Source organism: Nannobrachium achirus (assembly GCF_963921795.1).
Source record: "Nannobrachium achirus genome assembly, chromosome: 16".
Classification (NCBI taxonomy): Eukaryota; Metazoa; Chordata; class Actinopteri; order Myctophiformes; family Myctophidae; genus Nannobrachium; species Nannobrachium achirus.
Genome location: NC_137823.1, coordinates 23,294,973 through 23,322,528, shown reverse-complemented (window position 1 = coordinate 23,322,528; position 27,556 = coordinate 23,294,973). Strand labels below are relative to the sequence as shown.

Sequence of the window (27,556 nt, the reverse complement as noted above, 5' to 3'; positions counted from 1 at the left end):
TCTGCCTACAAAATGATGTCATACTTAACAGCCCCAATAAGATAGGTTGAAAATAGGTTGAAAAGTGGTGAAGTAATCCTTTAAATTCCCACCCCATCAACAAATACAAGGATACTTGTATGACATTAACTTTACCTTTGTACAGCAGAGAGGCTTTCCTCTCTACTGTAATAATCTAGTTTTGAATGCGTGATGCGTGAACGATGGTCAACCCTGACCGACGGAAGCCTATGATTTACAGCACTGCTTCCCAAACACTGGGTCGGGACCCATTTTTATGGGTCCCTTAACTTTTTGTTACCTGCTGTAACTGCTACAGTAAATTAAAAATAAAACAAATCAAAGAAATTCCATAAATTAGAAAACAATTGTTTTAAGAAATTGTGAAAATAGCCGCACTACATGTACTTGTAGATCCGCGATTTTCACTTGTTTGAGTCCCGGCCAAATGCTAATCTCTCTTTTGGGTCACAAAGTTTGGGAACCAAATTTAAACAGATTTAATCAGAAGTTGTCCCATATGTCCCATTATGCCCTACCGTTTCCTCTGCAGGTTTGGACTCTGCTGGTGGGTTGGACTCCTCCTTCGTGGGCGCTGACAGTGGTTCAGGGGCCAGTTGCTTGTTCTCTTCTGGTACTGGTACTGGTGCTGTTGGTGTGGGCTCCTTGACCTCCTTTGGTTTAGGTCTGGAATATGTTGACTCCATGGCTAGACTTGCTTCCTTCAATAGTGCTGTGACCACATCTGATTCAGTGGGCTTCTCTTCATGTTCTGGTGCTGCCAGCGGAGGTTCGGTCGCCTCCTTGCGGGTCTCCTCTGCTTCCTCCGTCTTTGACGCGGGCTCGGCCACCACGGCCACTTCGGCCACCACGGCCACTTCTTCGGCCTTCCGCGGTTCTGCGTCTGGCTTGGCTTCTACCTTCTCTTCCTCTGTGGCTTTCTTCTGGCTTTGCTTTGTGACCGCGGCGAACGCCGAGGTCAGCGCGTCCTCCTCTTCGTCCTCGGCCCCGTCGCTGTCGTCGTCTTTGTCTTCTTCTGTGTCCGAGGAGGGGGACAACAGGCTGGCCGCGAACTCCGCCAGCCTTGCCTGCTCCTCCTTCAGGCGGCTCATGCCCTGGGTCAGGACCGGGTCTTGTTCCGTCATCTCCTGGATCTCCACGGTGGTCAGGAGGCCAGAGCCGGGAGCGGCAGCAGCATCCGCCGGGACAACCACCTGCTCCTCGGACTAGGGATGGGACATCGATATTATGGTTTATCCTTATCGTGATAAAAACACTCACAATAATCGTATCGTGGGAGATTTGACGTGGCAAATGTTCCGCCCCAGGATAATGGATTTAAATTATCGCGATAAAATAGTGAATAACGATTTATTTTGTCACAATAATCGTGATATGACATTTTCACTTGGTCCCATCCCTACCTCGGGCAGGGTCATGTTGGCGTGGAAGGCGAGGCCAGACTGGGTGTTGGCGCTGCGGACGTCCTTGATCTTGTCGTACAGGGCCTTCCTCTCCTCCTGCAGGGCCCGGCACAGCAGCTCCAGCTTCTGGATCTTCACCACAAACGACTCAAACTCTTTGTCTTTCTCTGCCCGCTGCGGAGGAGAGCAGGAATGGAGGCAGAGGGTAAATGCATGGGTTAGTGAGGTGAATGCGACGGGAGGGGAGCAGAGCAGAGGGGGAGTGGAGTGGGCGCAAGAACGTGATACAGAATCGAATGGAAAGAACAGTGAGATCACGGTCAAATAGCAGGTCCAAATGATTATTCTTCCCCATTTTTCTCCCAATTTAGTTGCTATAAAATTCCCCATACATATTTGTGCTGTATGCAGCACAAATGTGTTTGATTAAGCGCTTGGCTGCACTGCGGTGGATTTGAACCATATATTTCGCAGCGGGGGACAGTGACTTGACCCCTGCACCACGAGTGCAAATACTGTAATCTTTTTCAACTTAGAATAATATCAGGAGAGTTTAGATAACGTGAGTACGATTACGAAAACGTAAACTGGACTGACTTGAACTTTCTTCTGTGATGAACTTAAATGTGATGGTAGTTGTCCTGTATGACAACATCCCATCCAACTATCATGAAAGGTAGCTGAAACAAGCTACAAAAAGTAGTTAAAATTACAAATTTAACTGGTAATTTATTGGTTGTCTTCACAACCCTAACCCTCAGGGTTCCTTGGGTACTGTAGGTTCCAAATGGATTATGGGGGGGTGTCTCCAACAGATTGAGAACCACAGACATGACCTGAAAGGAGACTTTGTGTGACAACGGCATCACCATACAGAACATACCTCTGCAATCATGCCAGCCAGAGCCTGGTTGCAGCTCTCGAACCTCGTCTTCCAAATGTTGGACTCCTTCTCCAGTTTCTTCATCTTCCCTGTCATCTAAAACAACCACAAACATGTTTCACATTGAAAGAGTTGTGCTGACGCTGACAGCATTCCGCATGACATAGCAAATGACTTAATCAATACTTTGTGACACACGTTGAAAATCTACAATCTACAAGGATGGAAACTATCATTCTTGCTAAATCCGGTGTATTTACACAGCATTGTAAATACACAATACACGCCGTCTCATCCACATAAACGTATAAGGGGTATAAGGAGCTTTCTATATTAAAGGACAACTCCGCCCTAAATAACATCTAGGCTAATTTTCTTACTTATATTGATCCAAAATGAATTGTCCATGGGGTCTATTAGGCAGCCATGCCCTTTGTCCAGTTTCCCCCACAGAACCCAGCAGCCCTCATCGCATAGAGTGGAACCTATAAGCCTATCGCCTTTACACTATTTGTTGCGGTCAAAAGTGTCTCATTAATGTGTTTCTAGTTGTCATTACAAACACATCCATGCCTTGGTTGTCCCACACAAGCCACCACTCTCATAAATCATGTTTTGGGGTGAGCATTCGGCACAACTGCCATTCAAATTGACTGTACTGGCCAATCACAGCGCGTCTTTTCCGGGACTTGGTAAAATTCACAACATCATAACATCTGTTTCACAGAGTGTGGTGGCTCGTTTGGGACAGTGATGGCTTGGATGCGTGTGTAATGACAACTAACAACATTGATTAAAAAACACACTTTTGACCTCAAAATAAATAGCGTAAAAGCGATGAGGGCTGGTGGGTTCTGCTGGGGAAACTGGACAACAGGGGCATTTCTGCCTAATAGACCCCATGGACAGTCATTTGGGATCAATACCAGTAGGAAAATGAGCCTGTATGTTATTTGGTCTAGAGTTGTCCTTTAAGTCCAAAGCGCTGAGTGTGTGAGACACCTCTGCTAAAGGATTGTGGCCATGCATATCAGGACGGCCATAGCTGAATGGGTAGGGATCCCGCCTGGGAATGAGAAGGTCCCAGATTCTATTCCCGGCCCCAGCAACGTGTCACGGTGTCCCTGAGCAAGACATTCAACCTAACTGTTCCTCTGTGGGCAGACCACAGCTGTATTTCCCCCGTGGAGTGGAATAGGTCTAATTATTAATTATACCAGAATATACATGACATATCCCCACCCCTTGTGGTAGTCTTATGTAGCCAGACAACTATTCCACTCTCCAAATGCTATATATAGTGTGGAACTACACCTCCAGAAATCCGAGTAACGAAAGCTGGCAAATATATTTTTAAATATCTTTTCATTAAAAAAAAAAAAAAATATATATATATATATATATATATTTCCATTTCTGCTAATCATCAAGCTATATGCTTAGAGGATTTTGATTTATATTAGGATAAATCTGTGCGACTGTAAAGACGAAACAGAAGCGGGGAGGAGGCTTCACATCCACTTTACATTTTGCTCATGATTTGAGCTTCCATTGCTCCAGACTGTATGACCGGAAGCGTTTGAGAATTGTGAGAGGCAACGGTCTGGCCGCACAAGACCACCTTGCAGGCGACCACCTACCTTATCCATCTCCGATTTGAAGCTGACGTAGATGTCGTTGCTCTTGGCCAGGGTGATCTGGAACTCGTCAAACTTCTGGGAGTACAGGGTCAACTGTGGACAGACAGACAGACAGACAGACAGACAGACAGACAGACTGGTGTTGATTTCGTAGACTAAAACTGCGACGATTTCTTTTTTTTCAATGACAAGAGCTAAATAAAAAACTAAATAAAAACTAAACTATGATGACTTAAAACTAAGACTAAATATACGGCCAATTTCGTCAACCAATAAAAACTAGACTGTGTCTAGGTGACAAGGGGAGAAGAGATCCAGTGGAACTAAAAGTCAAGTCATTTTATGTTTGGTTGCAATCGGTTGTTGCACTCTGAAAATAGCAGATCTACAAACACAGCACATCGCACTGCAACGCATCGCACTGTGACTGCTATTTTCAGCATGCAACCAAGTGTAAAATAAGGCATTACGATGCCATCAACACCGACCAAAGTACATTTTTGTCGACAAAATCAACTGTAGATTTAGTCGACTAAAACAAGCCTAAAACAAAATCTTTTCAGATGACTAAAAAGTGACTCAAACTAAAAAAATATATATTTAAAAGACTATGACTTGAAAAAAGGTTTTATCATTTCAAATGTTTTGGGGGAAAATAGCCTACAAGCTCACAACCCACATAGCATCACGGCCTTTATCTTAAAGGGATATTCCACTTTCAACAGGGAGCAGTGGTAGGGCTTCTCTCCACATACAAACCCATTGTAACTCAAACTCCATTTTAACCATGACAGATTCATTAAAAACACCCATTATTATTTCTGGAGACTCATTTTACCTTCCTAATACGTGAGCAGGCCGTGTTTTTTCGATAACTTTTTTCAATTATTTTTAATAATTATTTGGAAAAATGGAAAAAATGAAATACAAAAAAAATATATATTAAAAATAAATGAAAAATGTTATCGAAAAAACACAGCCTGCTCACATATTAGGAGGGTAGTATGAGTCACCAGAAAAAATAATGTGTGTTTTTAATGAATCTATTATGGTTAAAATGGAGTTTGAAGTTACAATGGGTGTGTGTGGGGAGAGGCCCTGGGCCTGGAGGGCCTGGTAACATTTACATCAAATATCTAAATATTCAATCAAGCTAATTAAAAACTGTTCAGGGTGTTCATAAAAGCCTGATTAGATGATAAAATTACCAAAAGTTTTTTTGAAAGTGAAATACCCCTTTAAACAAAATGTCAACCTAAACTACAACTACGCTGCCACCAGGGAGGAAAGTACCTGCATCCAGGAGTCAATGCTTGTCGATTTGTCAACTCTTACTGCTTTACTGTCAATTTTAACCAACTAAACTAATTTGAATAATATTCAACTCTTTATCATATTAGCCATTTTGGGATGCAGGATACCCACCCATCATGTTTAAAACACCAAAACATCTAAAACATGATTGTTGAGCCCTGGGCATTTAACTACTGTGAACTGTTACAGTTCAGTAGACTTACTAGTATATAGTATATCAATATTTCCATCCATTCTTTTCATAACGGTTACTTTGTCCAACATTGAAGGTGTAAAAACCACCTAGGAAAATCAATTCAGTTTTTGCTAAAACCAAGTCACCAAACCTGAAAACTGGAGAGACATTTGAAGTAATGTTGATGCACATAGTAAAAATCAGCCGTAACCACTTTAACCCTCTATTCTTAGTCAAACAGACCTGATTTTCTTACTGTACATTAACCACTTTTTTCCCCCTACAAATTTCTTCGCCAAAAATAGACGATCTAATATTGTAGATCGTCTATTTTTGGCTAATGTTCCCCGCTGATTATGGATGCTATAGGTTCAAGTGGTTAAGATGCGGCCCTTTCATTTGATTGTACAGTTTTCCACAGAAAGATTTCACACCACTGCCATTTTAGTCTCAGGAATGATGTCCATGCTCCACATTGCTCAGGAGTTAAGCCATGCAATACCAACAACGTTAGGTTCCCTCTACGACTGTCTGTTGTTGTCTTTGCTCCAACAATATACAGCTATAGGGGCTTACATGGTTAGGCCCCTCTAGCTTAACCACCTAAGTATTAAAAAAAGAAAAAAAAAAAAAGAAAAAGGTTTTATCATTTCAAATGTTTTGGGGGAAAATAGCCTACAAGCTCACAACCTACATAGCATCACGGCACGTTCTGAGATTGTAGGTTGGCTATTTTCTGTTGTTGGGGATGGGGAATACTGAAATTGAAATATAATAATGACATGCCCAAAGCGGTTAATTTCTTTATCAACTGCATGCTTAATGACATGACTGATACTGTACATACAGGTGACATAACACTGAATAGACAGTAGTATTAGGCCTACTGTATACATGTAGTCTTTATTAAGGTCCTTGCACACTTGGAGCGTTGCAAGGAAACAATCCGCAAAATGTCTTGGCGAATATTTCACACAAATAAAAAATAAATAAATCTCATTAATAACGCAGGTTGATGCTTTTATTTCTGACAAACATTTTTACTTTGTTTCAGAAAGAAGAACAATCGCGGATGTGTTTGTGTTCATCATGACACAACCAGCTGTCTGAATTAACGCGAATTAATCGCACAGAATAAACACTCCTGGGGGTGTAATCACATTTAGGATTCTATTGCATGTCCTAACTCCTAACCCTGTTGTTTTTGTGAGCATGGCACTTTGGTCAGTCCTTGAATAATACATCTTGTATCCTCTCCCATAGCCATAGGCCTACTGAATGTCCTCAGAATCTGAATAGAGAAATGAAGCCATGTCGTCATTTGTGCGTAATGTCGCCCTCTAGCGGGTTCATGCTGGTATTGTTTTGTATTCAAATCGCCATTGGGGAATTTGCGATCACCACATATAAGAACTGTGTTAAAAATATAAACACACCATGTGCGCGTTTCTGTCAGCGGGGGGGTTCTGCATAGTTTATGATATTCATTCATATCTGATATAGCCTGTTGTAACTCGTTTCTAGCGTCTATTGTGTTACTCTTTGGGTAAATCTGTACATTTCCACCTTAGTCGATGCTTCATATCCATTTGGGTCAATCCGAGAGCATGGTGTGTTTATATTTTTAACACAGTTCTTATATGCGGTGATCGCAAATTCCCCAATGGCGATTTGAATACAAAACAATACCAGCATGAACCCCGTAGAGGGCGACATTTCACGCCATTTCACGGAAGTGACATCACACTTCGCTGCTGAATTAGCCCTATTCACGCCCCGCCCACTCAGCAACTTCCTGGTGCTGAAGTGAAGCTTTGAAAGGTAATATTTTCTATCTGAAAATAGCCGACATTCAAGCTCACAATGTGTCACAATTGCGACAAGTTGTTCACTATTTTGGAAATAGGACTTCCTGTAAGTAGTTAATACAGGTAAGCGGTTACTTCAAAAAAGGACGATTTCACCACTTTTCAACCTATCTTCATATAATTGGTCCTCACTAATGTTCATGTTAAATTTCACAATTATTTACTCTGTGAGCAGTTCAGAAACCCACCTACCAGTGACATCATTGTTAGGCAGATATATCTTTTTAAGGGTTAGATTTTTAACAAAATATTTACATTTTTAGTATCGCGAGAACAACGGCTTCCATTATAGCATGGTTACTTTTCAGGAATAGAAAGCCTGCCGTTTCTATTAGTTTGGATTCCCATGGATGATGTCACTGTCTGGTAGACAGGTTTCTGAGTAGATTTTTTTTAATTTCTGTCTATTTTAACATGAACATTAGTGAGGACCAATTATATGAAGACAGGTTGAAAAGTGGTGAAGTTGTCCTTTAAGTTTGGTCCCTGGTGAGACAAAGAAAATGTATCTTTCGCGCTGAAGAGTTTGAGAACCACTAACATTTAACAGGAACTGCTTTCTGTATTATTATATTCGCTTTGTGATATTCACCTGTGCCTGCATGAGAGTCCCATGCTCTTTGAGTTGCTGAGCTTGCAGCTTCCACTCAGCGGCCTGTACCAGTAACTGGTTATAGGATATAGACAGGGGAAGACAGTTAGCATCAAACACAGAGAGAGAGAGGCATTCATTACCTTCTTCTTCATGACCAGCTCCTGCTCCTTCATTGCGTAGCATTTCTTTGTTTTGTCAATAGCCTCCCTAAGTAACTACGACGACAGAGACAGCATACAATCACAGTCAGTCTATAGGGCGTCATGCACAGACTTATAGAGCAGGGGTCTTCAACATTTTTCAGGCCAAGGACCCCCTAAGCTGAGAGAGAGATGAAGCAGTGACCCGCCTAATACATTGTATTTGTGTTAAATGTGTTTTTTCAGAAATGTAACCACTTAAACCCACTTGACCGTTGGCTCTGTGCTCTTTTTCTCCTACATCAAACCTCTTTGCAGAAAATAGCCGATCTACAAGCTCACAGAGGCGTTGTGAGCTTATAGGTCTGCTGTTTTCGGCTTATGTTCTCCTCAGAATAGGGATGCTAGGGTTCAAGTGGTTAATATTAAAACAAAGAAAACACACAGACAAACATTTGGCGGCCCCTCTGTAGTGACTCGAGGACCGCATCAGGGTCCCGGACCCCCTGTTGAAGACCCCTGATACAGATACATCGTTATGACATCACCACAACACAAACATATATTTCTGGGTAGATAAATGATAGCCTAGTAAACCATCTTGGTCGCCTCTCATGCGTCTTTTGCAGACCGGTCTGGCCTCCAAGGTGGGTGTTTTGCAAAAACCCAAAAGCTGGAAGAACCAATCGGTGTCTGTCAATCATAGGGCCCTGAGCGCAGACCTTTGATTGGCCCTTCCACTTTTTGGTTTCTGCAAAAAGCCCGCCCATGCAGGCAGCGCTTGGGGCCAGGCTGGTCTGTAGAAGACACATGATAATGTGAATAAAGCACGTTATATTGAACAACATCAACAACAACAACAACAACAATAAATGTATTAAAATATTAGCTATGTAAAAACTAAAATATCAAAGCCACAATCCAGGCTCTATGTTATAAAACATTCTTTTAACCAGTCTGTAGAGTATTGTAATACAATATAACTAGTACATGTGCAGACTCAGAGGTTAAAAGGTGGTCTCCTTATTCTTCCATTGAGACATTTAGACCCACTGCTTGACCATGTCAATAAAGCAAGGCGGTGGTGGACTGCACTAGACCACCACCATCATTGTATTGGTAAACTGCAATTACCTCTCATAAACATTATGGCAGAAAATGACTAATTATTAACTAGAAATACTGTTCCTATGAAACAATGTGGGCTCCATGATGTCCCCTAACGTGACGATATTCTGCAGCGTGCTAACTGTCATGTGAAGCTCAACCAATACTCCAGCTAATTACAGCAATTTCCATTAAAGGCCCTGCCTTTATACTGTCGAGTCGGAACTTGATAGATAAATACATAATGAAGATAACATAGTGTTCTCGCCTTTCAGGCGAGCCCACAACTAGATGATGATGACTACTACTCACATATTCCTTCTCTCTCTTGTGCTTCTCCTCAGCCTCGGCCAGCAGAGCGTTGGACTGCTCCAGTCTGGTGTCAGCCAGCTTCAGCTGCAGGTCGCGATGTTTGTTCAGCTTCTCCAGTTGCTGCACGCAAAAAATATAGCGTCACAAACATTTCAGACACTTTATCCATAGACGATTATTATTTAACCCATTTAGGCCTAGAATTATTGAATGCTTTAACCAGTGAAAAATAGCAGATATACAGATCTGCTATTTTTGAAAAAGTCGTGAAAATGGGTGCAAATCTCTACACGTATTTTCAAAGCGAACGTTTGTAACTCAAATTTTGCTTCTGGGTGGACCCTGGAACGAAATATTTTGAGATGGGGGTCCGTGGCCAAATACATATCATTTTGGGGGTCCTCTGGGTAGTCTCTCAAGAACAGACTAACTGAGCTCCAGTTAAGTGAAAAGGACCTTTTCTTTGACGATGGCTGGCCAGATTGCTGACATAGAAACATAGGGTTTTTTTTTTTTAATCTTAGAAGGATTCAAAAGACACTTATATAATCGGTTCAAAATTCTAATTTTCACGATTTTTCAAAAATAGCAGATCTACAAGCTCGCAGCGCGGCACTCGGTGCCGCGCTGCGAGCTTGTATATCTGCTATTTTTCAATAGTTAAAGCATAAAATAATAATACACAATAATTTGTACCCGTAATTGTGACAGGCCTAAGAACCATTGCCATAAACAGCACATGTTGTTGCCGTACACGGTACACTACCGTACCTCCTCTCTGTTCTCGTACTGCGTCATGAGGCCCTCCAGCTTGTCGGCCAGCTGCGCGTTCTCGTGGCACAGCTTGTCGTTGCGGTTGCTGTGCTGCTCGATCTGGGCCTGGATGTCCACCAGCGTGCTCTGGAAGTGGGTGGTGATCTCCGTCCGCTTCTCCTCGTCCTCCCGGCACCGCTGCAGGGTCTCCTCCTGGGGAGGTGGAGGTGGGAGGTGGAGGTGGGTGGCCAGGGATGGATAAGGTGAGAAGGAGGGAGAGAGTCTGAGGCCACGTTTAGACGACAAAATGTCGCTGCGTTCTCTCATTTAATCCAGCGTTCAGACGGAAACGCAAGGAGGATCGTTTCAAAGATTTTCACTCCGGGAAGAGGTTTTCCCTTTTGCGTTTCCGTCGTGTAAACGGGCCTTAAATTGGATAGGGCAACATTTTTCTAAAAGTATTTCATAAGTAACACCGATCTGCTATTTTCACTGCTTTTTGTCCAGAGAAAACGTCTCATTTCTCTTTTGGGTCTTGAGTTATAAAGTTTGGGAAACACTGGGAAAGGGATAGGGGTTCCCAAAACCCTTTCCATCCGCCCCAGATGACCATAGCCTCTAGCTACGGCTCACCCCTTGGCTTAAAGAAAAATGAACTAGAACCAGAACTTTCCTGAACCAAGAACTTTCAAGAACCCATGAAGTTCCAGGACCAAGTTCTGCTTATGTTTCCATATAACCAGACCTAACCGGGAAGGTCCCAAAAAAGAGCAGCAGCTCCTTACCTTGAGGCTCTTGTTCTGCCTCTGCAGCTCTCTGCAGAGCCCCTCCATCTTGCTGCGGGCCAGGATGCCCCGGCTGTTCTCCGCCTGGAGGTTCTCTCTCTCCCGGAGCAGCACGCCGTGCTTCTGCTGCAGGGCGCGCTGCCGCTTGTCGTCCGCCCGCCGTGCCTCAGCCTGATGACCAGACACATCATGTGTAATATATCGTTGTTGTCGGGTGGAAACCTTAACTCATTTAGTGCCCCAACCCGAGAATCCTGGGATCCGCGAACCATCGTTCACGATGGACATGCACGCGCCCAGGTTAAAGGCAGGCAAACCCGATAAACACTGTTTTTTAATGGCTGTGTAAATGAGTTAAACTTGGAGATACAAGGCTTCTGCCGGACAGTGATGATATTCACCCCCTCAGAAGGGTTAGGATTCGGAAATCGGAACCGGATCCAACATTGAGGAACCAGGAGTCGGTTCCATCACATTTGGAACCGTTTCCGAAACGTATTTTTATTATCACACTGTCAGAGCTATGTTATGTGGACTTCACGTCTTCTATGCAATTACAATATCGGTAGTTCTCAAATGTTGTAATGTCAAGGACCACCAGAGCTCTGAGAGTGTACAAATGGAACCGTAAGTGTCCATTTGCTTCCATTTGTACAATCTCAGAGTTACATACTTCAAAGGTTCCATTTGGAACCCCCTATATAGCAATCGTTAAAGGGAACTGTTTGGGAATCGGAAGGAAACATTAGCCCTAATGCATCAAGTGTACAGTATGTACAGTATGTACAGTATGTAGGTGTACATGTTTGTGGACTGATGCACTCACCAGTTCAGCGTACTTTTTGACCAGAACTTCCAGTTTAGCATCTGGAGTAGACAACTTGTTCAGGCTCTTCATGACGTTGCCTATAACACGTACGCGCACGCGCACACACACACACACACACACACACACACACACACACACACACACACACACACACACACACACACACACACACACACACACAGACACACAGAGAGGAGTTGTTAGAAGTTCTGTTGTTTGATTTTATTTCATGTGCAGCTGTCAGTGATTCTTAACCTCCTTGATTTTCAAGGACTAGTAGTTCACAGACCCCCATCTCAGGGACCCCAGTCTACACTGAAAAATCCTCAGTGTTAATTTAACTCTGAGAGGGTACTATTCGTACACACTTATAGTTACAGACCCGTAAGGGTCCCTTTGGTTCCATTTGTACCCTACCCTCTCAGAGTTACAGACCGTAAGGGTCCATTTGGACCCCTGGACCGAGCATGAGAGCCAGTGATTGATTTATGACATGCTTTCCCATCATCCCACTGTGCCTCTGGCGAGTATTGTGTTCATAGGAGGCGAGTCGTTGGCCGCGGCTTGTGATCGGCTGAACCGGGGGTGTTCACTTGGCCCGTGCGCGAGGCTGTGTAGACACGAGGTTCCCGAAAGTATGGGGGACGAGGATTTACCATTCTGTCCCTATCGGAACATAACTCGGCACTGAGTCGGCTCAACCAGACTCCACTCGAGCCGGCGGCGCGCCTCCGTCATCTCCACCAAAAACAAGCTCTCCCTTACGCCTCGCCTCCTACGGAAACAATAATTAGTGTGCCGCTATCCCCTGTCCTACCTGCTTCCTTGGCGATGGCGGCGTCATCGACTGGCTCCTCCTCCATCGTGTCTTCGTCCGACTTCACCACCACCGTCTGAGGTGTTCAAAACAAAACATCAACATCATTATTACCTATCTGTAGGGATGGGACGATATGAACATTTCATATCACGATTATTGTGACAAAATAAATTGTGATTTACGATATTAACGCGATAATCAAAGTCCATTATCCTGGGGCGGAACATCTGCCAAAGAATAGTGGATCTACAAGCTCACAACGCGTTGCGTTTGATAGAGAGTGAAAAAAGACTGTATCAAGTATGTATTATAAGTACCTTTTACGAATTCTAGTTTTTTTTTAAATGGTAACGGATAAGCAGCTCGGCAAATAAAAGGTGAATTGATCTCAGTGCATGACGGAGGATGATATCACGATAAATTAAATCTCCACAATACGATTATTGTGAGTGTTTTTTATCACGATTAATGATAATATCGCTTATCGTCCCATCCCTTCTATATCTCTCTGACAGGCAGGTGGAAATACTACGATCGCTGTGCGTGTCTTTGTGTCTGTACTCGTGTCTGTCCAGTGTCCGCAGCTAATCCTGCATACTACTCGGCCAATCAATTAATCATCGCAGCGCTATTAATCATCCCTCCAGGCTATGGAATAATATAAACCCCAAAATGCTATTGGACCAGCCAATCGAGGCACAAGCTGTCAGTCTGGTGTATTATAGGCTCTGCACTACTAGCCAATTACAATGCCCTTGTTCTTCCGGCTACAGCATGCATAAAACAATATGCACAAGCCAAGAATACAGACTGAAATGCCAACTGCCAGACACAACTGCCAAACTTGCGTCCTAGTTGATAATCTATAAACATGTACATGTATTTAAACATAATATGTTTTAGTGAATCCATCATCATTTGTGTGAAGTAGTGTTGGACCTAATGGCGTAGTGACGTTGATAAAGATGCTTATGTCCCGTCCTATTCTGAGTTCACAGCAGTGGCAAGCTAAATATGTTTGCCAAGTCTAAATACAGAAGAGCAGACACAGCCTTTCACTGCAACAGTGCACGTCGAAGTGCAACAGTGTCATGCCAAGCCATGCTGGTAAGTGAACACTAGGCCTTCCTTACACAATTATTTGTGAAACAACTTTCAAGCTGGTCCCCTACATTTCATGATCGTGCCAGACCTAGATAGTCATGCTGGGTGTTTGTTTTCCCGGATTATACCCAGTTATGGACATGCAAGATCTCTGTGTAAATCAGCGTTGTTAGGCAACTGTTTCTGTTCTGTGTGACGTCAGACCAGAGCTTTATAAGCGAAAGAGATAGGGAGGGGGAGCTCTGTCAGTAACAATTGAGCTTTCCACAGATATACCCAGACGGGTGTTTGTTGAGGTCCGCTATTGAGTCACTTAGGTCAGTGTGGACCAATATTAGATGTCAACAACATGTCTCACTGTTTACTGTACGATAATAATTTAATGACAGTCCTTCCCCCATTACCATGTCCCTTGTAATACACACTTTAACTTTAACGCCACAACATTGTCATCCCATGCCCCATACAAGAAGAGGCCCAGAAGAGGGAGCTAGGGCATGACCAGAGAACACCGAAAAACACTGCCTGACCAACTGTCACAACTAGAACCTTATGTACAGAATTCATTACTAAAACAATCCTTGGTTTTAATTTAGTGTAATGATTTACCCGTAATGGGCAATTACTACACTCTCTGGGTCAAATCGACTTACAGGATTTGACTGTGTGAACAAACAGCCTGCAAACCTAAGAACCTTACAAACAAACTTACTCCAATCCACAGAAACAATCAATTCACTACTCACCGACTGACAATCCTACCTCCATCATTGTACAACGGTGTCAGGCACAAACAGCTAAAATAAGCTCACATTACGCTGTTATATGTAGTGAGCTTGTAGATCTGCTTTTTTCCCACTATTCTTTTTACATGTCTGAACATTCAAAACCATCAAGTGTCTATAATCACATGTCCAAAATAACATGTTGAAAATGGTAATTAGTTAGTTATAATGCTTCTATCTATCTATCTATCTATCTATCTATCTATCTACCGAGTGCCACGCTGCAAGCTGCAAGCTTGTAGTTCTGCCATTTTTGAAAAATCGTGAACATTTGTGCAACTCTTTGAATATTTTTTATCTGATTCTATAAATGTAACTTTTTCATGTCCAGGGCCCCCAAAAGGACCACCCAGAAGCAAATATTTGAGTTACAAATGTTTCGCTTTTAAAAATAAATATTCAAAGAGTTTTTCACGATTTTTCAAAAATAGCAGATCTACAAGCTCGCAGCGCAGCAATCGGTGCCGCGCTGTGAGCTTGTATATCTGCTATTTTTCAATAGTTAAAGCATTAAATAATTCTAAGCCTAAATGGGCTAATCAAGTAACCAACCACCTTCCTACCTAGTACCTACAGTATAGGCCACACTATGTTATGTACCTTGTCCATGAGGGAGGCTGCGGATCCGTACGTGCACAGGATGTCCTCCAGCTTCTTGCTCATGTCCTCCAGGTGGTCCCCAGAGAAGAGCTGGGCCCCGGTCAGAGCCTCAGGAGCGGGTGACGAGTCTGCCTGGCTGTCAGCGCTCTCGTCCGGGGATGGAGACACAGCGCCGGGCTGAGGGGATGCTATCACCTCAGCTGTTTTCACCGAGGTTTCCATTGATCAACCCAGCAGGACTCTGTGTCTGTGGGGAGGGGGAGGGGGGAGAGTGAGAGAGAGAGAGATGAAAAGGAGGGGCAGGGAGTGAGAGAGAGAGAGAGAGAGATGGAGAGATTTACAATGGGAAATGTTTTCCATTTTTAACTCAACCATTCAAGGAAATATCCTCGCGTAAGCGCACGCACATGACGTGCATACACCCCAAGATAGATAGCCAGTAGACTAAACTAAAGCAAACACAAGTACGCATCATACCACAAATAGCCGACATTCGGTCAATGGAATGGACTGCATTTATACAGGACTTTTCTCCAAAGCGCCTCACATTACATTGTACTTAACATTCACACATTACATTCACACACCGATGGCAGAGAAGTGTCTTGCTCAAGGACACTTCGACACTTATTGCTAGGAGGAGCCGGGAATTGAACCTGGAACCTTCAGATCCAAAGGAGGCCGCTTTACCTCCTGAGCCACCCCCATAGTTAATAACTATAGGCTACTGGACTAATACTGTACTATACATTAATTATGAGTTATGCAGCACAAATCTGCTCTTATCTTTGAAAAGAAAACAAGTACTACAGAATTATGACTATTATTTTATCATGTAATTCAAATTATACAAATATTGGCTATAAGTTGGGCTAGCCTAATAGGCCCACTGGTTTAAATAAACCTGTTTGTTAATTAGGCTATATTATTTGTCTGCATTTCGCCATGCATGCAGGTAACACAGGCGCTGATCTCAAATACAATGTTACAGTAAGCCCATAAATAATTTTACTTTGGTCCAGTTTATTTCCAGCTTATTTTTTGGACAACAGAATTCAAAGTACTAAGCCCTGTGGTGGGTGTGTGAACTCTATGTCAATCTGTCTGTCCCCCTGTAGGTTAATAACAGGGACAGGGTTTAAATCTACAGACATAACAGTAGCCTGCTGTAATCCTCATACATGCACGCCTGTTCGCACTTTCGCATTATTTACTTTATGCCATGACAACTGACATTCATTCATTCATACATTTATCTATATTCATATGCGGATCTGGGATACGCCTACACACAACGAGCATGCGCTGAAATGACGCAGTGTGCATTAAAGTTTATGGATGCTAAAGGTAATTGACATGATGTACAACAATAAATGGATTCGGATCAATCCTCTCACAATGCTAACAACTCACTCACGCAGCATATGCAGATTTCCTGTCCCATTTTCTCCTCTGCTGCCGTAAATATAATAGTCTAGTTAGAACATGCTGTCTTGATGCGGAGTTCCATTTATTCCAGTGATATTTAAGCCCCCCTCTCTCTCTCCAACCAAGATGCTGTCAGCACTCAGCAGCACCACTCACGGTGGTTAAGTTAGCCGAAGCAACGACAAGGCTTCCAGTCGCAGTGTCCCTACTTTTCAAAATAAAAGTCAACATTGGCAGCGGTGGAAAAACTAAGTGCTCAAATGTTTCACTTCAGTAAAAGTATCAATATTGCAATATAGAAATAATCTGTTACAAGTAGACCTAATTCTGGAATTCAAAATTTACTTGAGTAAAAGTACGAAAGTATTGGTATCAAAGTGTATTTAGTTTAAAGCAAAAAATGTTTGAAAATAGCAGATTTACAAGCCCACAACGCGTTGCGATGCGACGCGTTGTGAGCTTGTAGTCTATTTTCAAATAACCTAGGTATAAAATAGGTCTAAAGTGCTTAAAGGGATAGGCCTATTTCACTTTAAAAAAAAAACTTCTGTTCATTTTATCGTCTATTCAGGCTTTTATGAACACCCTGAACAGATTTTAATTTGCTTGATTCAATATTTAGATATTTGATGTGAATGTTGGAATGTGGAAGTACTCAATGTGGAAGTAGGCTACTCAATGTGGAAGTACTCAAGTAAAGTAGGCCTACCTCAAAATTGTACTTAAGTAGGCTACTGACAAGTAAATGTAGGCTACTTAGTTACTTTACTACTGTACACCTCTGAACAAGTTGTGCAGATGTGTGTGTGTGTGTGTGTGTGTGTGTGTGTGTGTGTGTGTGTGTGTGTGTGTGTGTGTGTGTGCGTGCGTGCGTGCGTGCGTGTGTGTCTGCTTCCATGTTTCATATCTTATCCACATACTTCCACTTGTCTCTCCTTGTGACAGCATGTGGAATAAATCCAGTGTGTGTGTTTATTCTAAAAGTCATGTTGGGACATGATGACTGCTGCTGTCTAATGCTAATGTCTCATCAGGCTGGAATTAGACCATTCAGCCGCCCATCGATGTCTGGATGCTGAGTGCCCTTTGGTTGCTGTCACCACACACGCACACAATACACACTTGTATTGACACACTTGTGTGAGGACATTAACATTTTTAGGAAGGCATTGCATGTAGTTGAAAATAGCCCCAAAATTGCAGATCTATTAAGCTGACAACGTGTCGCACTGCAACACATTGTGAGCTTGTAGATCGGCTATTTGTCGGTGTGTGACATCACCGCACAGCTATAGGCCAAAATACAGAAAAACTCTAATCCCAACCACGAAAACCATCCCATCTAATCCTAAACATAAACCCAAACCAGTGGTGTAAAGTAACTAAGTACATTTACGAATTAATTGACTAACTATTGTAAGTATTGTAGGCTACTTAAGTACATGCAGTTTTGAGGTATTTTTGAGCGCTGCTAACCGCTCCAATACGTGTGTCCAACTGTCCATGTGTTTTTCCAAGGGTTTTCCTATGCCTATGGTATCCAATACTGATAACGTAGGTTTTCCAAGTGTTTTTCCATTGTATCAAAATTTGACCCCCTATCCTGTGACGTCATTACTTGCGTCAGCAGAGCGTGCTGCGTTCGGTGGCGTATCTGTTGGGTATCGGTCTGTGTTTATGCCTGTAGCCAATCAGGGACCAGCATGACTGGTGACGCAACCATCAACAGCCAATGAGGCACCAGCATTCTTGGTGACGTCACCATCAACAAGTGCAACCTGATATAAATAACAAGTACATGGCCACGAGTACGATTGCACAATGCGCAAGTTGGCATGACAGAGTGCAGTCTAGTTTCATCATCATCATCATTGGCACCGCCACTCACAATTGCATCGCGATGCAACGCATTGTGAGCTTGTAGATCTGCTATCTTCAAATTATTTTTTCCACACTTCATACATTTGAAAACTTGTGAAATGGGACATTCTGCACAATGAGTAATTTCTACTTTTGGTACATTTTGATGCAACTATTGTACTTTAAAGCCCTTTGCACACAGGCACGTTTAACCGCACGGATAAAACGGACAATATCATTTTTTGAAAAGAAAACAATGATTCTCTATGACCTCATGCACACCGGCTCCGAATTAGCCGTGCGACGAGTGGCTGCCGGCGTGCGTTTTTTTCTCGATCGAACCCAGTTCGATTTGTGCGTCTTGTCGCATGCGATAAAAAACTCATCACTCCTTTTATGACTCCTTTTTGGATCCGCAGCGCCGATTCCGCACAGCCTTGCACACCAAATCCAATGCGTTTTATTCATGCCGCAAACGAAAAAAAACGCAACTGTCCTGTGTGCAAAGGGCTTTACTCAAGTACATTTTCAATTCCAGACTTTTACTTGTATCAGAGTATTTTTACATTGCCGTATTGACACTTTGAGTATACAATTACAATCATCTGAATACCGGCCTAGTAGCCCAATCACAGGCTACTGTGGTACAGGAGTCCCACCCAAACACATTTGCGTGTGCGTGATCGATGGAGGGTTCGGTCGAAAATAGGAAAACATTCTGTGACTACTTGAAAAGGCATGAAGGATAAACGAAAGATAGCCGGCAGTGGTTAGTTTGGGTGAATATGCTATGCTGATACAAGCCCACAACGTGTTGCAGCTTCGGCGCGTTGTGGGCTTGTAGATGTTTGCGCCAGTTGTGGGGGGCCGGTCTGAGCCAAGATGCCAGGGTCGAATTTATGTCCCAGTCCAGCCCTGCTCCCCAAGCACTTGTGTTCAACCATAATCCAACCACTTCTCATGTGAGGACCAGGAAAATGGTCCTCACAGTGTCTATTTCCAAAATTATATATCGTCGTTGTCGGGTGGAAACCTTGTATGTTCAAAACCGTTTGTTTGTATTAATGATTTAAAAAAAAATGATTTAAGCTAGTGAAAACAGCCGATATGCTGTTTTCACTACTTTTGTGCAACAGCCTTGTATGATGAAGCAGGGCTTTACTTTGCGAAAAAACGTACACATTTGAAACTTGGAGATACAAGGTTTCTGCCCGACAGTCACAGTGACAATATACTTGTGAGGACATCTGGGCCTTACAAATAGGCTAATACAGGCACACACACACACACACACACACACACACACACACACACACACACACACACACACACACACACACACACACACACACACACACACACACACACACACACACACACTTTGAAACTTGGAGATACAAGGTTTCTGCCCGACAGTGACAATATACTTGTGAGGACATCTGGGCCTTACAAATAGGCTAATACAGGCACACACACACACACACACACACACACACACACACACACACACACACACACACACACACACACACACACACACACACACACACACACACACACAGTGGAGCAGCCCCTCCCCCTCTATGTTTTAGCACCTGTTGTGTGGGGTTCTATTCTGAGAGAGTCTAAATATGGTCAAAGTGTTATTAACCAGCCTCGGGGCAGCCAGGCTTTTATTTTCATTCGCGTTCAGCTCAAAACTGTACCTCACACAACCTCTGCTGTCGGCATCCATAATGCTTTCTCGGAAAACACCTCTGAGGTTCTGCATGTGTGTGAGTAGGTGTGTGTGTGTGTGTGTGTGTGTGTGTGTGTGTGTGTGTGTGTGTGTGTGTGTGTGTGTGAGAGAGAGAGAGAGAGAGAGAGAGAGAGAGAGTTTCCTTAGAGCCCACCTTCTTACACCCCCCCCCCCCCCAACACAATTCAATTCAATTCAATTCAATTCAATTCAATTCAAGTTTTGATATATACTTGTGCAACATGTTTAAAAACGTTGGACTATCTCCAAACAGACAAGACCTCGCGCCCCCCCACCTGTGATCTTTGGCTCCCCCCCTCCAAGGGGGGCCGGGACCCCAGGTATAGGGAAGCACCCCTGTAGTGTGTATAGGCTCACAACCCCCCCTACCCCCACACACGTCACAGCAGAATAAACCAGGCCCACAGCCTTGCTCAACCTCTTGTATCATCTTTCCTCGAATCCAGATTAGCTATGAAAATAACCTTTAAACAGCGATAAACAAGATCACACATCTTCGGCCAGGTCATTAAACTAAGTTTGTATAACGTAAAAAGTAAGTTCAAAAGGTTTCCATCACCAATCAACCAAGGAGAGAATAAACTTTAGAATTCTGAACTTTACAACGTACACAAACAGTTTTTGACAGTTTTTTATTTTCACGCAATTGTTGCCACATTGTCTTTATCACTATGTACTGTGAATACATTTTTACTTAAATACCTTTTTGTATCATAATTGGCAATGGTAAAATAATATGTTGTCATTGTGACTCAGCTGAAACAAAACTCACAAACACTGGTACCAAAAACTGACCCTGCAACTAAAATGTCCATCAATTTGACAAAGACCAACTAACAGAGGTAAACACATCAAATAACCAAAGCCACATTCAAAGCCACACCAAAGCCAGCACTGTTAAAGAGTGTAAAAGTTGCTTACCCAAAACAGTGGAGTGAAGGATAGAAGGAGAGTGAAGGAGAGAGGGATCAAGAGGGAGAGAGAGTGTGCAATGGAGAGGGACAGAGAGAGAGAGAGAGAGAGAGAGAGAGAGAGAGAGAGAGAGAGAGAGAGAGAGAGAGAGAGAGAGGGGAGGGGGATTTGATGTCTGGCAGCGACAGCTGGGATGGAGGACATGCTGCAGACTCCCAAAATAACTACTGAGGATCAACACATACTCAGGCCTGACAGCCTCTGTGTGTGTGTGTGTGTGTGTGTGTGTGTGTGTGTGTGTGTGTGTGCGTGCGTGCGTGCGTGTGTGCGTGCGTGCGTGCGTGCGTGCGTGCGTGTGTGTGTGTGTGCGTGTGCGTGCATGCTTGGGGTCTGCAATGGCAAACGCGATGTCAAATTCTAATAGTATTATTTTAACTCTAAGTGTCAAAATGGATCCTTATAGCTCCGTTATTAGTATTACTTTCTCAGAGTTCAGGATCTGAAAGCGTACCATTTACAAAGTGACCATTGCATTTACAAAGTGACTGTGAGAAGAAGAAAAAAAAAAGAAAAGAAAACTAAAAACATCAGAGGAATAGCAAGGGGTTTGTTTGGCAGGCGGTGTGTGTGTGTGTGTGTGTGTCATTTCTAGAGGGCTGTGTCATCATCTCTGCATCCACTATATATTATGCATTTGCCAGTCTGTCTGAGTGAATATCCATCTCTAAAGCTTATTATGCTCTCTCATGCACGCATGTACGCACGCACACCCTCATTGAGAATTATACGTACAACTCCATAATCCTTGATGATCTAAATGATTTAGAGAAGAATCAAGATGGGCTTATTTGTCATGCAGTCACTCATACGGGTACAAGCAGCTAAATGTAGGCGGGACATGTTCCACAGAGACACAGCAACAATACAATATACACAAGATAATACTGATAATACTGAATCGTAATGAAAAAATAAAATAAAATAAAATAAGACTAAGTATAATAGAATGGTTTAAGAGTGCAGGCAGGACACAACTTTCTCTGAAGAACATTTTAGTAGTAATTTAGTAGTAAGTCTGTCATTCAATGTTATATGAGATACCTAAATGGTTTCCTGTGGAAATAAGCTTAGTCTTTTCTAAGATCTCCTTTTAGTAGACCTTGTACCAGTGAACTGTACCATCATGCTAAGCCTAACCCTGACCCGAATGCTGCAAGGGGGATAGCCTATTTTTCCCCCCTTCATACCCATATAGCGTTATCTGGTTGAGAAATTATAAAATAGCATTTGATCAGCATTTTAATTCAATAAATAGCATTGATTGAGATGATCATATACATTGAGAGAGACCACTTAAACCCTTTATATACAGTAGGTCTACTTGTATGCTATTTTGAAATGTCTGCTTGTTAGCATAGACACCAGGTTGAAAGTGTCTTAGCACACACACGTCAATGAGGAACTTCCCCAACCGTGTGGGGAGGGACTTGGCTGACAGAACACAGGCATGCAGGGCAGGCCTCTCCATCACGGCACCATTCTGTGAGCCGCCAAATGTCACCATGTTCCACTCTTGCATGTATGTTTTGGTTTCCTTCGCGCCCCCCCGGATAAACACCCGCAGCTGAGGTTTTCATTGAAGCCATTGTGTGTTTGGCAGCCAAGTTTTAACTACGGCAGCTGAGCCATCAGCATGAGCTCATCACTCTCTCTGTCTCTGTAACACCTCACCTCACCTTAGGGTTAATAAAGGCTGGGATTAGTTAGTAATGGAAAGATATTATCATTTGTATGCCTGCATTAAAGATAAATAACACATTTCACAGCGGTGTAAACGTATTAATTACAATTCTGAGCTATTTGTACTTTACTTGAGTATTTCCAATTTCCAATACTTCTACTCCGCTACATCTTGGATCCAAATATTGTACTTTTACTCCACTACATTTATTCGAGAAAGTGTTCTGACAGGTTGTATCACAGTGTGGTTCGGTAACCTGTTTGCCCAGGATTGCAGACAGCTTCAGAGGACTGTGAAGACATAAGCTAAACTCATTGGCACAGAACTGCCACATCTCAATTTATACCACACGCGGTAAGACAAAAATCTCAGAACATCATTAAAGACAGCAGCCACCCCGCCAATAATCTGTTCTCATTCCTCTCATCCAAAAAACTTTAATGGAGCGTCAAATCGCACTCCACCCGTTTCAGTAATAGTCCCCCCCCCCCCAGCACATTGTCTGTTGCTTTTGTTGGTCTCTGTGTCTTTAGGCTGAGAGTGCTCCTAGCACAAGCATTTCACTGTATTTATACTTTGTATGAATATATATGACAATAACTTGAACCCAGATAAATGAAAATGTTAGTGTCGCGATGCCGATGCGACCCATTGTGAGCTTGTAGATCTGATATTTTCAAAAAAAATTGTACTTTTACTTTTGGTGCTTTAAAGGACAACTTTGTTTTTTTACAAGGGTTCATATTTTAGATTGTAATTAGAGAAAAGAAAAAGTGAGTTTTAAAATGTTTTCATTTGCTTCGTTCTATTGTTTTATCGCGTTTACTGTGCTATAATGTGGGGATTGCGTACGCATGGGGGCATGCGTACAAGTGGCTATGTCTTTTTAAACACAATAAGCCAGCAGTTTCTTTATTGCTATTTACAGTAACACTTCTAGCCCGCATAAGTCACATCCAACCATGAAAGGTTGCGTTGTATCTTAGGAATGGGCTTATTCTGTGTAAAATGCCACTTGTACGCATGCCCCCAACCACTGAAATAAAAAAACTCTAAAACAATAGAAAAAAGTAAATGAAATAATTTTAACACTTATATTTTATATTCTTTAATTACAATCTAAAATATGAACCCTTGTTATAAAAAACAAAAGTCGTCCTTAAAGTACATTTTGATTCAAATAATGTTCGTATATTTCTACTCAAGTAGATTTTAAATTTCAGACTGTAACTGAGTACTTACTTCTACATTGCAGTATTGATGTATGCGATAAGGTCTTGCTACGCGGTCATCATGGCTTATATGGACACGACGGGGTAATAATTCCCCGAGGCGGAGCCGAGGCGAATTATCAGCCCGAAGTGTCCATATAAGCCATAATGACCAAGCAGCAAGACCTTGCACTTATTACCCGGCTAATACATAAAATTAATAATTTGACTCAAAACTAAAATCAAAACAAAGTGTTTCCTTGTTTACAGACGGCTGAAAGTGCGTCCCCCCGAGCGCAACCCGGTCGCCTTGGAAAACAAGGAAGTGCTGATCAAATAGAATCCATTTCTGTTACTGCGTCGTCTATTTCTCGCCTCAAATGTTTTTAAAGACATTCTTCAGAGCAACGTCTGGTTGTAAATGTCGCTGTGTGTTTGTTTACATGGCTGACATGTTGGATACAGCACGAAATCCACGCCGTGCAGCCTGAGTGCAGCAGCTGCTCTGCGAGCCTTTGATTAGGCAGCGGTGAATTATAGAGCGGAGCGGTCATTATACGCTCATAATTCACCGCTGATTTCAGCGCTCGACCAATCAGAATCAAGCATTCAACCAAGCCGGGTAATAAACCTAAAGACTTTGAACCCCACATTGCTCCCGGTGAGCAGGTTGGTGCCTTGCATGGTTTCCTCCGCCACCGGTGTATGAATGGGTGAATGTAATGCACAATCTCTGTAAAGCGCTTTGGATAAAAGCGCTATATAAATGCACCATTTACCACTCTCTCTGGTCTCTGTAACACCCACTGTCCACTCACCCTATAGGGGTTAATAAAGGCTGGGTATGTGCGAATGATGTGATAGAAGGACAGGAGAGGATGATAAGCTCAAGTGAACTGTCGCATGGATGGTGTTGGTGAAAGCTGAGGAGACTAAAACTATGATGAAATGTGTTATTTTCGAGAGAGAAAAAGCGGAAACTAAATAAAAACGCAATAAAAACTCAGCTATGATGAATACATAGATTGTCAATTTAAAAAAAGAAAAAGGTAAAACTAGACTAAATATTACGGAGAACGTTAATTAATTTTATGTTTGGTTGCCCTCAGGTGTTGTGCTCTGAAAATAGCAGATCTACAAGCTCACAACACGCCACGCTGCCATGTTATAAAGTAAAGTAAATAAAGTTTTCAAATATTAATTGTTGTGGAGTAAAAGTACAATAATATTTGGAATTGCGTGTAGTGGAGCAGAAGTAAATGTATTGAAATACTCCAGTAGCTATAAGTAAAAAATCACACCTGTGTGAAGAGAGCGGTATCTTTCGCACTATATATAATTATTATATTATGTCATCATGATGTATAGTTATAACCTCATGGGAAAACTCTTACGCCTAACTTCTGTGTGTCATCCAATGGGAAAACCCTTGGGAAAACACATGGTGCAAAAACGCAAAGCCACGTATAGACGTACGTACAGTAGGCTACTTGATTGAGTACATGTACCTATTTACGCTACGTCTGTGTTACGTCATGCCCATGTCACGTCTGTCCCCTTATATAACAAACAGCTTACCCATTTACCAGGTCATTTTCATCTGCCGTCAATACATTTTGTTCTGGGGCAACAACGGTTAGATGAAATGATGTCGAAGTTGCAGAAGGCTATTGACCTCATCACCAGAGCCACGGAGGAGGACAAGGCAAACAACTACGAGGAGGCCTTGCGCCTCTACCAGCATGGCGTGGAGTACTTCCTGCACGCCATCAGATACGACATCAAATGTGACAAGCAGAAGCACAGCATACGAGGGAAGTGCACGCAGTACCTGGACAGAGCGGAGAAGCTCAAAGACTACCTGGAGAGCAAAGAGAAACAGAGCAGGAGACGTGTGAAGGAGGCACAGGGCAACGACAAGAGTGACAGCGACAGCGGAGGGGAGGACCAAGAGAAGAAGAAGCGGCAAGAGCAACTCATGGGCGCCATTGTGATGGAGAAGCCCAACGTTAAGTGGAACGACGTCGCCGGACTGGAGGGGGCCAAGGAGGCCCTGAAGGAGGCCGTGATCATGCCGATCAAATTCCCCCATCTCTTCACGGGCAAGCGCACCCCATGGCGAGGCATCCTGCTGTTCGGCCCGCCGGGAACAGGGAAGTCCTACCTGGCCAAGGCCGTGGCCACGGAGGCCAACAACTCCACCTTCTTCTCCATCTCCTCCTCGGACCTGGTGTCCAAGTGGCTCGGGGAGAGCGAGAAGCTGGTGAAGAACCTGTTCGACCTGGCGCGCCAGCACAAGCCCTCCATCATCTTCATCGACGAGGTGGACTCCATGTGCGGCTCACGCAACGACAACGAGAGCGACGCCGCCCGCCGCATCAAGACGGAGTTCCTGGTGCAGATGCAGGGTGTGGGCAACGACGCCGACGGGATCCTGGTGCTGGGCGCCACCAACACCCCCTGGGTGCTGGACGCTGCCATCCGCCGTCGGTTCGAGCGCCGCATCCACATCCCGCTGCCCGAGGAGCCGGCCCGCTCCCAGATGTTCCGCCTACACCTGGGCAACACGCCGCACAGCCTGACCGACGACCACTTCCGGCAGCTGGCGCGCAAGACGGACGGCTACTCCGGCGCCGACATCAGCATCATCGTCCGCGACGCCCTCATGCAGCCCGTCCGGAAGGTCCAGTCGGCCACGCACTTCAAGCGGGTGCGCGGGCCGTCGCCGCGGAACAGCCAGGTGATGGCAGACGACCTGTGGACGCCGTGCTCCCCCGGCGACCCCGAGGCCAGGGAGATGACCTGGAACGACGTGCAGAGCGACAAGCTGCTGGAGCCCATCGTCCGCATGGCCGACATGGAGCACTCTCTGTCCACCACACGGCCCACGGTCAACAACGAAGACCTGCTGAAGCTCAAGAAGTTCACGGAGGACTTTGGAATGGACGGTTGAGCGACAGAGGACGAGACATACTGTAGCTCAGTGGCTCTCAAACCTGTTGTAATTTCAACGATTCTGAGGGGTGTACAAAATAAATGGAACCAGTAGTTGAACACAACACAAAATCAGAATCAAGAATGAACACAACTCTCTCTGAAAGTAAAGAGGTCAGCTGACCTTTAGCTAATTCTGATTTGTGATTCAAAAACATTCTGATAGGCCTACCAATTAACTATCCATCCAACGGTCATAGTGTTGCTCTTTGTTGTGCTGATTCATCCAGAGGCGACAAGCTCCATGTGGGATAATAATGTTATTTCTTTAGTAACTACTAAGTTGTTTAGTCAGAAGGATTTTTTTTCACCATCTTGTGGTTTGACCTGACTGCAAATCTTACGTTGATAATAACCAGTAATTCAAGGCTACTGGATTTGTTAGGTCAGGCTGTGAGTTGTTGCGGCTCTTGTAGGTCTATATGGGTGTAGGTGCCCTTTTGAGATTCCAGCCCCTGCCTCTGCAAATCGCTCTGCACGCCCCTGGCGGGAACTATACCCCATCTCCTGTTGTTTT

The 27,556-nt window shown here is 43.5% G+C and overlaps 2 protein-coding genes across 2 annotated transcripts; one reads left to right on the top strand and one right to left on the bottom strand.

The window, feature by feature from the left end:
- Positions 1-968: 968 nt before the first annotated feature.
- On the bottom strand, positions 969-15,356 carry LOC308300909 (beta-taxilin-like; the record flags this gene model as incomplete). Its single annotated transcript, XM_080744805.1, has 12 exons — positions 969-1,226; positions 1,425-1,598; positions 2,308-2,403; positions 3,948-4,040; positions 7,897-7,959; positions 8,040-8,114; positions 9,459-9,578; positions 10,230-10,424; positions 10,997-11,167; positions 11,823-11,902; positions 12,643-12,718; positions 15,135-15,356. Coding segments are annotated over 12 exons (1,623 nt in total), but the record flags the coding sequence as incomplete, so codon positions are not given.
- A 10,334-nt stretch (positions 15,357-25,690) lies between these two features.
- LOC308300697 (vacuolar protein sorting-associated protein 4A-like) lies at positions 25,691-26,998 on the top strand (the record flags this gene model as incomplete). The annotated part of the gene is made up of 1 exon (XM_080744582.1): positions 25,691-26,998. The coding sequence occupies one exon, from the start codon at positions 25,691-25,693 to the stop codon at positions 26,996-26,998; it is 1,308 nt and encodes a 435-aa protein (XP_080600708.1).
- Between the last annotated feature and the right edge of the window lie 558 nt (positions 26,999-27,556).